We start from the raw sequence: 13836 nt of genomic DNA on the forward strand, positions 1-13836 counted from the left end.
ACTCCATGTTCCTACATTTCCCTTATATGTTCCCTTTTCAAATCTGCTTTTTCACACTTTCTCTATCCTTACATTTCCTACACCTGGGCTCATGGATCTTTATTCACATGTAATTTTTATTTATTTATTTTTCTTTTCTTTTTTTTAATTTTTGAGAGAGAGAGAGAGAGAGAGAGAGAGAGAGCATGAGCTGGGGAGGGGCAGAGAGAGAGGGAGACACAGAATCCGAAGCAGGCTCCAGGGCTCCAAGCTGTCCTCACAGAGCCTGACGCGGGGCTTGAACTCACCAGCTGTTGAGATCATGACCTGAGCGAAGCCGGGCGCTTCACCGGATGAGCCACCCGGGCGCCCCTCGAATCTCAGAATATTCTTTAAAGGACTTCCTCACCATTAGACCCTCTTTTCTGAGAACAGGTAACAGTTAACTGCCCCGGTCCCTCCGCTCGTTTCTTCGTTTCTTATTCTCCTCTTCTCAAGATCAACCTGGTGGCTGTACCACGTGACATGCACGCTACCTGTTGGAAGGGGTTGGCTTCATCTTCCTCTTCTAAGGGACTCTGCTGTCGGAAGTAAGTCTGTCCCTCCCCCTCCTCACCTGTTTTCCACAAGTGTGACTCGAGGACCCTCAGCAGTGTAGACGCACAAATGCCCTGTCAACTGTGAAGAGGTGAACAGCAGTGAACACAAACTGCTTACTGAATTGAATCCCAGACGACACACTGAGCAAGGACAACGGGAGAAAATGCTGGGCTTCAGGCAGACAGGTGTGGAGCTGAGATGCATCCACGCCACGAGTAGGAGAAAACACTCATGGGGAGCGCTCAGTGCGAATATTCATCAGATGTCTACAGGGGGTTACGTTAAGCCTAAAGGAGTCAGACATGAAAAGCCCTCGTAAAAAAAGTCTAATTTGCAAAAAACAACCTAAATAAGAGGCAAAATAAACTAGGAGACGTATTTTTGACACTCTCTCCAGTGTTAAAATCTTGTGGCAGCAGGATGGATGGAGTCACCTCTGGGGGGCTCAGCTCCCGCGGTGGCCTGGCTGTGTGTCCCTGCTGGGGTCAAAGGCTGCCACCCCTGGGCCCACAGAGGCTGTCCCCTGCTCTATCCCGCCTCCTGCCGCCCAGCAGCCCAGGGGAAGGCCAGGAGCCCTGCGGGGCGACCGAAAGGAAGACAGGAAGAGGCCCTGAGGGCCTCGGGGACCCAGCGGCGGCAAGAGCCGTGCCCTGACTGCTGAGAGCCGCATGAGCGAGGCTCCTGCGGCCCCGCCAGGCCAGCGGGGTGGGGGGCGCCCCTGGGGACCCGGCCAGGCCCCGCGCTCCTGTCTGAGAAAGGGGTGCACCGCAGGGAGAGCGGGAAGCAGAGGCCAAGGTGCCGGGAAGGCTTCTAGAATATTCTTTCGGTGCCTCAGTCCTTCGGTGTGGTAAGGACACGGCACAGGACACACAGGCTATAGGACCTGTTGACCCACAGAGGACAACACAGACTTCCACATCAGTGAGCTATGCCATCATGGGGCCAAATTGTTCACACTCATTAGCCCCATAAAACCCTAAGAAAGGAGGAAGTATTTTTTTATTGACTGTTGCTGACAGGAGACAGGGACAGAGAGGTTGAGTGACTTGCCCAAGGAGGCACAAGTTAAAACAAAACAAAACAAAACAAAACAAAACAAGACAGCAGAACTGGGCCCCAGGGTCTGTGTCCTTCACCACTCCACTGTCTCATAATTGGCCAGTTATGGCTGACTCACCAAGACATTACTATGTACTAGGATTCAAAGTTGGAGGTCGGTGGTCTTGTGGCTGGCTCAGGGGTCACCCAGGGCTTTCTTATACCCTTCTGGCACCCTCCACATGTCTGCGTGTCTCTCCTCATGGCAAGGAGGGCCGCCACAAAATGGTTCCCTCCTCTGAGCTTTTCCCTTCTCAGGGACCCTCAGGGGACCCGGGGTCCCCACTCCCAAGCTCCTCCAGGCTGGGCAAGAAACTGGCTGTGTGTTAGGCCAGCAGAGGTTCACCCCAGAACTGGGGTGGGTGTGTTCACGGGCTCCTTCCAAAATGGGGTTCTGTTAGTGAGGAAGAGGAGGGAGTGGCTGTTGGCCAGTAACCATGTTTGCTGCAGGCCCCAGGCTGGGAGGGATTTGTAGACTCATATAGACCACTTCATGAGGCAGGACCCTGTGGCGCAAAGAACCTCAGTGTCTTGTCCTCCGGGGTCGCACAGCTAGGCAATAACAGAGTTACTGAACCAGGTTGTAGGTCAGGCTGACAAAATGTTAAATAATGCATGTTCTGTCATCTTACCTTGACACGTATGTGCTCATAATGATCTGGAAGCCCCGGTTCAAATTTGGAGTCTCCTGCTCTTGGGACTCCGGCCGCAGAGTTGGCGGCGGGGGAGCTGACCTCTCCCTGCAGCCTGGCTCTGTCCCACATCCCCAGGGACATGCACACAGGTGGGCGCTCTGCCCTTGAGGCTGACAAACCTCCTCCTCTTGCCACGACGCAGACATGTTTGCGCACTTCAAGTGGGTCCCCCTGAGCACAGACCCAGAGGAAAGGACTCCTCCAGCTCCTCCAGAAACAATCATGGGAACAACAGAGTGTTCCAGGGCACAGCCCCCAGGGTACCCATTCAAGGCAGGTATGTCCCCTGGTCTCACCCAGAGGAGGGTCAGAATAGACCCTCTAAGGCATGAGGCCAGGGCCAAGGCCCTTCTCTTAGGCCTTACTGGTCCTTGAAGCCCTAAAACCCTGAAATCCTGTGGTAGCAGACCAGAATCTGTCAGAACTCTGCCCTCAGGAGGCCACGTGACTCCAACGACCCAGCTGCTTCATCCCCCACCTGCCACAGGGCAGCGGGGTCCAAACCAGAATGTGCATGTCAGTTTCACTATCTTCTGGCCCTTTCTGGACACTCCGACATGCCCCTCATGTTCTTGAGAGTCTGGCGCCAGCCCTCTACTCCTGGTTCCGTGTTCTCTAACAAGGTTTGGTAAATTTGAGCAAAAGGAACTTAAAGGCTACTGAGAGCTCATAATGTAAGGGAAAGCTGGAGACCCGGGGCTCAGAAACTGTTTCTGGAGGATCATGAAACAGGAACCTGGGAAGGACTCCTGGAATGGCTGTGTCGGATCTCCCCGGCGGCAGCCCCTGAGATGGGGTCTTTTGCACGCGTGATTGCCGAAGGAAGGAGGGAGGGCTCTCGGGAGTGAGTGAAGCAGGACTGGGCTGGGGAAGAAGCCAGGCAAAGGTGGGTCAGCTGGAGTCTAGCCTCAGCCTGATCCCACGGGCAGCTCCAGAGTTGCCCTGCTTTGAGGCCAGGGGGTTGATTTTTTTTTTTTTTTCCTGATGTTTATTTTGAAAGAAGAGAGAGAGAGAGGGAGAGGGAGAGGGAGAAGGAGAACTCGAGTTGGGGGAGGGGCAGAGAGAGAGGAGGGAGAATCCCAAGCAGGCTCCGCGCTGTCAGCGCAGGGAGCACAGGGCTTGATCCCATGAACTGTGAGATCATGACCTGAGCTGAAATTGACTGAGCCACCCAGGTGCCCCTGAGTTGATTTTTTTTTTTTTTTAACATATCTGAGTATTAGTTGTTGGGGGCTGGGGTGGGGGGAGGGGATCTCCCAGGCATTTTCTTGGTGAGGTGGCTGCCCTTGGCCGAGGGCAGGTCTTTAGAGACAGGTCAGCCGTAAGCCATGTGCAATGTGCACAGCATCCGGGGGCCGAACGGGCCCGGCGTCCGCCGTGGGATGACTTCGTCCCTCTGCTCAGATTCACGGTCTGGGGAGTGGAGTCTGGCTTTGCTCGCCTCCTATGCCCATCCCCTAGGTGTCTGAATGAAGCTCTCTCAGACTGTATCCAATGGAGAAAGAAGCCGAGGCTTGAGGGAAAACCAAGGCGGTATTATGAAGGGGCAATGGAGGCTGCAGAGCGAATTCCTCCCCCCACCAAAAACATCCATGGAGCGATTTTTCTGAAATCAGAACCAGAGTCCCATCTTTCCTGCCCCCCAACTTAACCTTAGCAGAACTGACCTCCTCCTCCTCCTGTGGGTCGACATGGTACCCCCAAAATGCTTGGTTCACGTGTTTCCCTGTCCCTCTGTGCCACCAGACAGTGTTCCTTTCTACAGTGGGTCCCCGGACCCAGTGCATCCCACACAGGGTCTTCGGTAAATGACTGACTTAGTGGCGAGCCCCAGTGAGCGTCACGTGCCTCTGTCTGTGCCAGGAGCACAGACACGTGTCAGGATGCAGAGTATTAGGCTAGGAACGTCTTTGGGCTTTCGCCTTTCTCTGCCGAGGAGGACTCTGGCTTTGCCTTCCTGGTTTCTCCTCGCCATAACCCCCCCCCCCCCCACCCCCAGCCCTCTCTGGACAGCCGTCTAGGATCTTTTCATTGTTGCAGCAGGGCACAGCAAGGACACCTTTTCTCTGCTCCACAATGACTGGATGTGTGCATGGCTAGGAGCTGGAGTCCTCTGGCGACTTCTTCGCTCACGTGCCCGGGGAACCTGGGCTGGGGTGACCCAAAGGCTGGGCTGGGCTGGGACTGCCGACTGGATTACCTGTGGTACTGTGGTACTACCTGTGGCCCCTCTGTGGGGCTTTTTGCAGCTTGGTGGCCTCGGGATAGTTGGACTTCTTAAGTGTTCCGGCTTCCAGAGTGCTCCAGGAGTGTTCTAGCAAGCCAGGGCTTGGCAAGTGTTCCAGCAAATGAGGCAGGAGTGTTGTGGCATTTTGTGACAGCCTCGGAAATCACACAGGGTCAGGGCTGCTACACTCAATTGGTCGAAGCAGCCACAAGCCCATCCGGAGTCGAGAGAAGGAACAGCGTGCCCCTTTGGATGGAGGAGCACTTGGCACTCTGACTGGCAACTGGTCATTTAAAATAGTCACAGTGGGGACGTCTGGCTGGCTCAGTTGGAAGAGCGTGTGACCCTTGATCTCAGAGTTGTGAGTCTGAGCCCCACGTTGGGGGTAGAGATTACTTAAAAATAAATAAGCTTAAAAAATAAAAACAGAATAGTCACAGGGGCATGAGGTCAGGAGGAAAGGACGAAGACTAAGACTTGAGATCCATTTTTCCAAGGAGTCTTGGAAAGGGAGGTGACAGAACGGCTGCAGAGGAGTAGCGTGGGAGGTGGATGGGAGGTGGCGGGGGGGATGGCCAGGGGACGGGAGGTGGCGGGGTGGTGGTGGATGGGAGGTAGCCAGGGGACGGGAGGTGGCCGGGAGGTGGCCAGGAGGTGGTCAGGGGATGGACGAAGGATGGGAGGTGGCCGGAAGTTGGCCAGGGGATGGGGACAAGGGGTGGATGGGAGGTGGCCAGGAGGTGGCCAGGACGGGAGGATTTTAGGAGGTGTTGCTGAGTAACGGCCCGGTGTGAAATGGCATTTAGGTTGCTGAATCTGTTTCTTTGGCCCCGAACCGGATGGCTCTAAGGCTGAGCTGTGGTGGTCAGACTTGCAAGCATTACGCAGACCAAGTTGGGGCAGGTCTAGCCAGCCGCACCCAGCCTGCCCCCAGAAACTTTCAGGGTGGGGGTACCTACTGTCATTTCCGTTGTCTCATTACCAAGGGTCAATTTGCAAGGCCACCTCATGCATAAACGCGTGCCCTGGCATCTCATTTCCCCTGGTGTTCATGCTCCCCTGCCCCTCCTTGTTCCCAGGGGCCAAATTCCCCCCAAGCCTGATCTCATCTTTTGGGTGGGAGGGAGAGGAAGGCAGGACAGAGGGGTTCTCTCTGGAGGATCCTGGTTCCTGAGACAGGCTAATTGCAGGCTCCCTAATTAATGAGCCATGGGGTTGCATTTCATCAGCTGAGTCACAGTTGATGTCTGGGCCCTGGACCCAAGGGGAGGGTATCAGGAACCATGGGAGGGGCGGCCAGCCTGTGTCTCTGCCTTTCCTGACCGTGATTCTCTACCCCTTCTTTTAAGATTTTATTTTTAAGTAATCTCTACACCCAACGTGGGGTTCGAACCCACAATCTCAAGATCAAGTCGAATGCTCCACCAACTAAGCCGGCCAGACACCCCTATCCCCTCTGTTTTCAAACCCAGTTCTCTCTACTGGCTTAGAGGGAATCAGGCTGCCTGTCTTCCTCCCTACTCCTGCCTCTGCTTCCCTAGCCCTGGCACCTTCCTGGGACAGTCCCCTAGTCTGTCCATCCCTCGTGGCTTCATACCCCACGGAACCACACAGGGCTCATCTGGTTACTGTTTCCCACTCATCCCGTTCCTCTTTCAAACAGGATCTCCCCCAGCCACACATATCACACAACTGGGGTTGCCATCTGTAGTGTGGCAACCACGGCTCGGTGGGATGCCAGTCCCCACCACCGTGAGCACGACCGCAGACTGCCAAAGGCCGTTCCGGGGCCACTTGGCACCTGCTCCTTCCCATGTCCTCCTCCTTCAGTGGCTGCACGTGATGGGTACTTTTCCATTCAGACTTCAGCTAGATTTCTCCACTTACACGAAGTTAACTGTGCTGAGTCTTTGTTGGGGGAACAGCTTTTATTTTTGTGCCTAGAGGTGTAATATTTTTTGATTTTCAAAAGCTGTGCTATAGCTTGGTCATGAGTTGTTATTCCAAAATTAGACTATTTTTTATGCCTCTGGTTCTGGTTTGCATGGTGGACCTGGGCCCGAGCAGGTAGAGGAGTTGCACCAGACCAGTGCTGGCAGTGCCTCTGCCCTGCCTGAGGTCCCAGCTCAATAGAGGGATCCTTAGAGGCCCTCCTGTGACATCCAGGCCACTCTTATGGAGGGAACTTGAGTCTGCTCTTTGGCAGCCTCTGCCACCAGTAGGGTGTCTCAGGGGTAAGGAGTGGCCTTCAAGTCAGCCGAGCTCTTTGTGGACCCGAGCCTCAGTTTCCTCCTTCAGGAGTTAAAGACTGGGGGGGGGCCTGCCTAGCTCAGTCCGTAGATCATGTGACTCTAGATCTCAGGGTTGTGTGTTCAAGCCCCATGTTGGCCAGAGAACTTACTTAAAAAAAAGCGGGGAGAGCGCCTGGGTAGCTCAGTATGTGAGGGTCTGACTTTGGTTCAGGTCACGATCCCATGGTTTGTGGATTCAAACCCCGCATCAGGCTTGCTGCTGTCAGTGCAAAGCCCACTTCCAACCATCTGTCCCTCTCTCTCTCTGCCCCTGCTTGCTCACTTGCTCTCAAAAAATAAATAAATCTTAAAAAAAAAAAAAAGCCGCAAGGATTAAATGAGGTAATACACATAAAGCACCCAGCACAATGCAGAGAGAGGGAGACACATAATCTGGAGCAAGCTCCAGGCTCTGAGCTGTCAGCAGCTGTCAGCTTATCCAAGTGAGCCACCCAGGGCCCCCCCCCCCAAAAAAAACTTCTGGATGCCAAGTTTTTTGGTTTTTTTTTTTTGAAACTCACATGGGTGGTGGCCTTCAGTCTCCACAACCTCCTTGGTAATAAACGTATGATCATGTGTGTGTAAACCACTTGTTCCTGAGCACTTCTTCTGGATGCAGCTGGCCCCTCCACTGGGGGGCGATATGGCTTCTCAGGTGCTGCAAGGGCCTTGGCTGGCTGCTTCTGGTGGCGCGACAAGTGTTCTCTTCCTAGTTTTGCCAGAGGATCTTTGGGGCTAGAATCCTGGAAGTGGGATGGCTGGGTCAGAGGGTCCACACACATGTAGCCCTCTCACCTTGCCCTTGGCAGTTTGTATGCCTCTCATTCCCACCAGCAGCACGTGATAGGACCTGTGAGACCAGAGCACCCACGGTATGTTGTAGCCAGACTGTGAGATGGGTGCCCATGTGCTAAGCAAGACACGGTGTTTCAGGATTGTTTTTATTTTATCACATTATGAGCAAGGTTGAGCATCTTTTGGTATGTTTAAAAGGCTATTTGCATTTCTTTATGAATCTGGATTTTATTTTTATTTAAAAATTTTTTTTTAACATTTATTTATTTTTGAGAGATAAAGCACAAGCAGGGGAGAGGCAGAGAGAGGGAGACACAGAATCCGAAGCAGGCTCTAGGCTGCAAGCTGTCAGCACAGAGCCCGACCCGGGGCTCCAACCCACGAACCATGAGACCATGACCTGAGCTGAGGTCGGACGCTTAGCTGACTGAGCCACCCAGGTGCCCCAATCAGGTTTTTATTTTTAGAAACTATATATTAACCATTTGCATAATACAAGTCCCAATATATTTTCCCAGCTTGTAATTTATATTTTTACTTTGCTAATGGTGGCTTTTTCCCTGATGTACAAGTTTTTTTGTTTTTAATTTCAACGTAGTCAAATTTATCACTCTTCTCCCGTGCTGTACCTGGATTTTGAATGAGGAGGGTTTTCCTCATTCCCAGGTTCACAGTAATCCCCTCATTTTCCATTTTCTTCTAGTTCTTTGATGGTTTCCTTCTTCCAGGAGCTCCAGCTCCACTTGGTGAAGGTCCATTTTTCCCTGTTGGTTGGTGATGCCCCCATTATGGTGCCCCGAGTTTCCACAGGCACTTGGACCTGCTTCTGGATTTTCAGTTCTGTTTCGTTGGTCTGTGTATACAAGGGTCAGCTCTCCCCACCGAACCCAAACCATTCTTCATTTTCAGCATTTTCCTGTTTCCCCCCCCCCCGCCTCTGGCTTGTTTTTCCAAATGATTTTGGTAATAAGAACAGTGTCTAATGACAAAGGCAAATGTCCAGGAAAGAATGTTAAGGGAAACCGCAGTCAACAGAACCACACAGCATATATACATACTTTCTTCCTCTCCTGTAAGATATTGTAAGAGAAAAAAAAAAAAAAACCAAAGTGTTTGTGTGGTCACATGGTGATAACATGCAGCATCGCCTCACTGCCGGCACAAACCTTTGGGGGAGGGAAGGGTGCCTCTTGTCCCTTCTTCCTCACTTCCTCCCGTGCCACTCTGGAGATCTTGTCACCCCTCTGGGCCATGGCACTTCTTTATAAGAGAGGGAGTGCATCACTGCGGGGTGGAGCCTGGGGTATGGCCTCTGCCACCTATGGCTGGACAGAGCGTCTTTGGCTGATCCCCAGCCCAGCCAGTCCCTTCCAGCCTAGATCTGGAAGGAAAGACCCTGCCGGAGCGGGCTGCAAAGGGACTTGAGGGGACTGGAAGAGGGCGGAGGGGCCACCTCCAAGGGAGGGGACAGCCCTGAGGCGCCCCGCCCCGCCCACAGCCCTCACAATGGCAGCTGGCCCAGTATTACAAGCCCGCCGGCAGGAGGCTAGCAACGGCCTGGAAGCCGGGCGGGCGGCGGCTTCCTCCAGGGACAGGTCGCTTTGTCTGCAGACCTACTTACAGCAACCCCCGTGGCAGAGGACTGGTTTCTTGGGGGATGGAAAAGCTCCGCGCGGCCAGGCGGTCTCGAGCTGGAGACGCGCGGGGAGCAGCAGCGCGGCCGGGGGCTAGGGCAGCCTGCTCTGCCCGGGTGCCCAGGTGCTGCAGGGTCCTGCGGCCAGGCTTCCAGGAGATGGAATACTCTGTGAGCACCGAGCAGCTGCTCCTCTTCTTCCTGGCTATCTGGTTCTTCTACTTCTTCTAAGTGGCCCTCCCTCCCATTGCCCCTGGGGCTGGCGGGCCACAGCAGGAGCGAGCTGGTCCAGTCCCTGTTCAAAGGCGCAGAGTGGCCAAGGGCTGGGGCCTCAGCCCCACAGGGAGGACAGCCAGGAGGCAAGGCCGCACTGCCCCTTGGAGATGAATATTTGGGGCCCAGGGGCCCAGGGCTGCGCACCACAAATGGGCTTGGCGTCGAGTAAATGATACAGGAAAGGGGAAGACGGGCGCCCCACAGAACCTGCGGTCTGCGAGGGGGCAGTGGGCCTCATCAAGGCTTTGCGGTCCTGCGTCTACTAGAGTCGGAGTCAACTCTGTGTTTACTGGTTAGCTGCTTTGTGCCTGGCCCCTGGCTCTGCTGAGAAATAAACTGCCCTCTGAGCCTGGTTGGCGGCAGGTGAGATGTTATTCCCGTTTTCTAGGGGCGAGGAACTGCCCAGCTGGCCGTGCCTAGTGCCATTTCTGGCAAGGCTGGTGAAAGACAAATGTCCTTTTGGGGGGCGCTTTAGAATAAGATAAAGGGGCACCTGGCTGGTTCAGCCGATAGAGCATGTGACTCTGGATCGTGGGGTCGTGACTTTAAGCTCCGTGTTGGGCGTAGAGCTTAAAAAAACAAGTAAGATAAAAATGAATGCATCTCCAAGGATGTGGGTGTGGCTCCACCTGGTCACAGGACAGGAACTGTCCACCCCAGCAGCTCCCATGCCTGGTTTCTTACCAGAGCCTCCTGGGGCGCAGAAGGTCTTTTCAAATGCAGATCACCAGGCCCCTCCGCTAGAGGGAGAAAACTCTGCCCCCATCTGGATGTGCCTTATGTAGACCCCACCCGGGAAGGGGCTTCCTCTGGCTCCCTGGGGTGGGGCTCACAGGATGCCCCCCAGAGAGAAGGGCTCCTGAGTAGTGAACCTGCTTCAGGTTGGCTGCTCCTCTGAGGCCACCACAGGCTGAGGGCAGCCATCCCCCCACCCCCAGCAGTGCTTTTGCTCCGAATGCTGGGGCTTTTCTTAGAACACAAGCAAGGAGGGTAAGGCCAGGCCATTTGAAGCCAAAGAGCAGCTCAGAGGAAAGGCCAGCAGTGCAGACTCTGAAGTCTCAGGTGAGGCTGTGTCAAGGGAAGGAATTTCCTTTGAGGAGCACAAATACCCCCGGAATCTCTAACCCCACCCCCAGATCTCTAAATTCCCGGGACTCAAGAATCTGAGTTTTTAATCAGCTCCCTCCTTCCCGGGGTCACTCCCTGGGGTCCCCCTGGAGCATGAGCTGCAGGCCTGTGGGAGGGGAGGGGAGCAGGCGGCTGGGATTTCTGGGCAGCTTATGGCCCTGAGGACTCAAGGTGAACTCCCTCCTGACATCCTCCAGGGCACGGGGAACAGCCTGGTGCATTTTCTCACTGCCATCCTTCCAGGGAGTAGAACCTCTTCCACACAGTAAACAGTTGTAGGAATACATACGTTCCCTCTGGAACGCCACAGAACTGAATTTTGAATGAAAACAATGCAGCCTATAAACAAGCACTTTTCCCAGAATGGGCCCCGTGCAGAAAAGCTCTGTTCTCAGAGGGCAGTGCACAGGCTCCGCCAAGACGAGGGAAGCCTGTGCCACACCGGCCCAAGGGAGGGTGCCCAACCCACCCTGCGTGCACACCCACGTGCAAACCCTCACACATGCCAAGCATCGAAAACGTGACTTCTCGTCCCTTCAGGCCATTGACCTGAATTGCAGCCAGACAGGGTTGCACTGACTGCTTGAGGCTGCCCTATGATGGTCCCACTTTGTGTGGGTGCCGGTGGGGACAGGAGTATGACGACACTGACAGGCACTCTGTCAGGAGGAAGTCCACAGAGGACAGACGTCAACCATCGCTTTATTAAGGCTCAGAGTCGTCTGCCAGTCGGGGGCTGAGTCACTCACCGCAGACTCCAGCCACGGAACACTCTAGGTGACCCCACGGGCGGAGGCTGTCCTTGAGCTCTCAAGCCATGGTCTCTCATGCTCCACTCGGGTCCATCCTGCAGGGCTGGGGTGTGTGTGCAGACAACTCGGGGGGCCCTTGGCAGGGTGGGGCTGGCTCTAACAGGCCCTGGGCTCTGGCAGGGGGGTGGCACAGGAGGGCAGGGATACATCCCCTATCCCTCCCAGCCCAAACTATGGCTTTGTTACCCTATTGCCACTTGAGCAGGAGTGGAGCGCCCCTCCCCTGTGCTCTGGCCCGGGTGCTACACTCTGGAAGGAGGCAAAGGGAAAGCCCCTGGGGGAGAAAGGGCCCCTCTGTGCTTGGGATTTGGCCTGACTTCAGGGGATCGTGCCCCCCAACCCCACACACACACTCCCTCAGCTCCTCCCATCGACAGGTCTTCTCAGGTTGGAGCCGGTCACTCAGAAGTGGACACGCAGCACGTCCTGGCTGGCAAATGGCCTCTGGCAGGCTGTGCACGTCATGGGCAGGGAGCGCTGCTTCTCACCCAGGCAGGGCCGGCATAGGAGGTGGCCACAGGGGAGCTGGTACACAGGCTCCTTTTTGAAGTAGGGAGAAAACGCTCTTTTGCAGGAGGCACATTCGGGCCCTGGGATGCTCCCAGGCTGCTCTGGTAAATCAGGGAGGAAAATAGGCCAAGGTGAGGCGAAAGCTGTCCCCTGGTCCAGGCTCCGTCCTGATGGCAGGGCATGAGCCTGAAGTGGGACAAGAAGCTTCCCCACCCTCCACCCCTTCAGCGGCATGGCTTTATCCCTCCTGGGGCCACTTCTGGCTGCTCTGGGAGGAGAGGGTGTTGGGGAGCCAGGACACCTGGGAGACCTCCCCTCAATCATCAAATCTTGGTGCTCCAGTGAGTGCCCAAGAAAAGCTGGCTTCTGAAGGCAAGCGGACCGCACTGAGCCCTCCCTCCCAGTCTCTGAGCAGGATTTGCTTCCCCCTGGAACAGGCTGCTACGGTCAGAGTGAGGCACAAGCTCATCCTGATAACATAAACTACAAGAAAGGCAAGACGACCCAAGAAAGGAGACAGCAGACAGCGAGCAGGTGTAGCAGGGCTGGGCAGGTCCAAGGAGGAGGGAGGGCACCACGTGGGCAGCCCTGAGGTCTGAGTTACCCACTGAGCCTGGCACCTGCTTCTTCTCTTCAGCCTGGCAGCCCCTCCTGACCTGTCAATCCCCTTCCTGTGCTGCAGGCTCCCTCTTTCCCTGCTTCCCACAGGGCCTCCCTGAATGAGGGCCGCAGTGGCCACGTCCTGCCACTGCCTCCCCAAGCTGCACCTGCTGCGCTTCCTTCTCTTGTGGCCCTAGCCTAAGGAGGCTGCTTTGTCCCCACTCCACACCCCTCTGGAGAGGGCAAGGGTGGTCTCTTAGGGGAAAAAAAGAGGCCGGCCATGCAGAAAGAGAGGGACAGCAAGTACAAAGAATGGTTGGTCCAAAACCAAACCAAAGCGAAAAAAAAAAAAAAAGGAATGGCTGGTCCATTAAAGAAAGACAGGACACAGAGCTGTGATGGCGGAGACTGGCTTCAGGTGAGGCTACAAAGGGGGCAGGCTGGGGTGCGCAGGACTTCACCAGCGGCAGGGGCTTAGAATTTGTTCCAGGATCAGTGGGATGCCCTGGGAGGAGTCTAAGAAGTGAAGTGCCATGCGCTGGTGGACATTACAGGTGAGAGTGGCTGTGCGGGAGCAGCAGGGCTGCTGAAAGAGACAGGGAGGGGCTGGGAAGGGGACGGCACAGGGGACAGGGTGGCAGCAGAGTGCTCGGAGATCCACTTTGGAAGAGTACGTACAGGACTTGAGGATGAATGGATGTCAGGAAGGCTGAAGGACACCAAGGACAATCTCCACGTTACAGGCCTGACCCAAGAGAAGATGCTGCTCTTTACTAGTAATGGGGTGATGGGGCGTGTCTGCAGTTCTGAGTTAGAACTTCACTCAACATCTATCCAGGGGTTTCCCACATGGAGGTGCCAGGCAGCTGTCAGGGAGGCCAGGGTCTGAGTTCCAAGGAGAGGAAGGAGCCACAGCGGGGAGCACGGGCAGTCACTGGCCAGTGGGTTCTCTCTGGGATGGCAGGGCAGAGAAGAGTTTGCAGGACCAGAGTCTGGAAGAGGAGTCAGAAGTGGAAATTGCAAAGGGACAGTGAAAAGAGGGAGAAAAAGAGCGCAGGATCCGAAAGGCCAAGAGAGAAGGGGTTTCAGGAAGGAGGGGCTGGCAAGCCGCATCAGACACTGCTGGGAGGGGAAGGGAGAGCAACCACTGCGTCTGGAGCCGTGGAAACCACCGGTCGCCTGGACGAGAAGG

General features: G+C 55.2%; 1 protein-coding gene across 3 annotated transcripts in view; it reads right to left on the reverse strand.

Moving 5' to 3' along the window:
- Positions 1-11408: 11408 nt before the first annotated feature.
- UBOX5 (U-box domain containing 5) overlaps positions 11409-13836 on the reverse strand; it is a 37204-nt gene continuing 34776 nt past the window's right edge. For 2 of the 3 annotated variants that reach the window (XM_019462702.2, XM_019462703.2), the window contains exon 5: positions 11409-12145. In XM_019462702.2, the coding sequence (XP_019318247.1) occupies positions 11937-12145 (209 nt within the window). In that variant the 3' untranslated portion in view covers positions 11409-11936. The remainder of the gene's footprint in view (positions 12146-13836) is intronic. The other variant, XM_019462705.2, reaches the window with a different exon arrangement.

The sequence above is a fragment of the Panthera pardus genome, unplaced genomic scaffold (genome assembly GCF_024362965.1).
Source record: "Panthera pardus isolate Hobbes unplaced genomic scaffold, ASM2436296v1 HiC_scaffold_25, whole genome shotgun sequence".
NCBI classification, from domain to species: domain Eukaryota; kingdom Metazoa; phylum Chordata; class Mammalia; order Carnivora; family Felidae; genus Panthera; species Panthera pardus.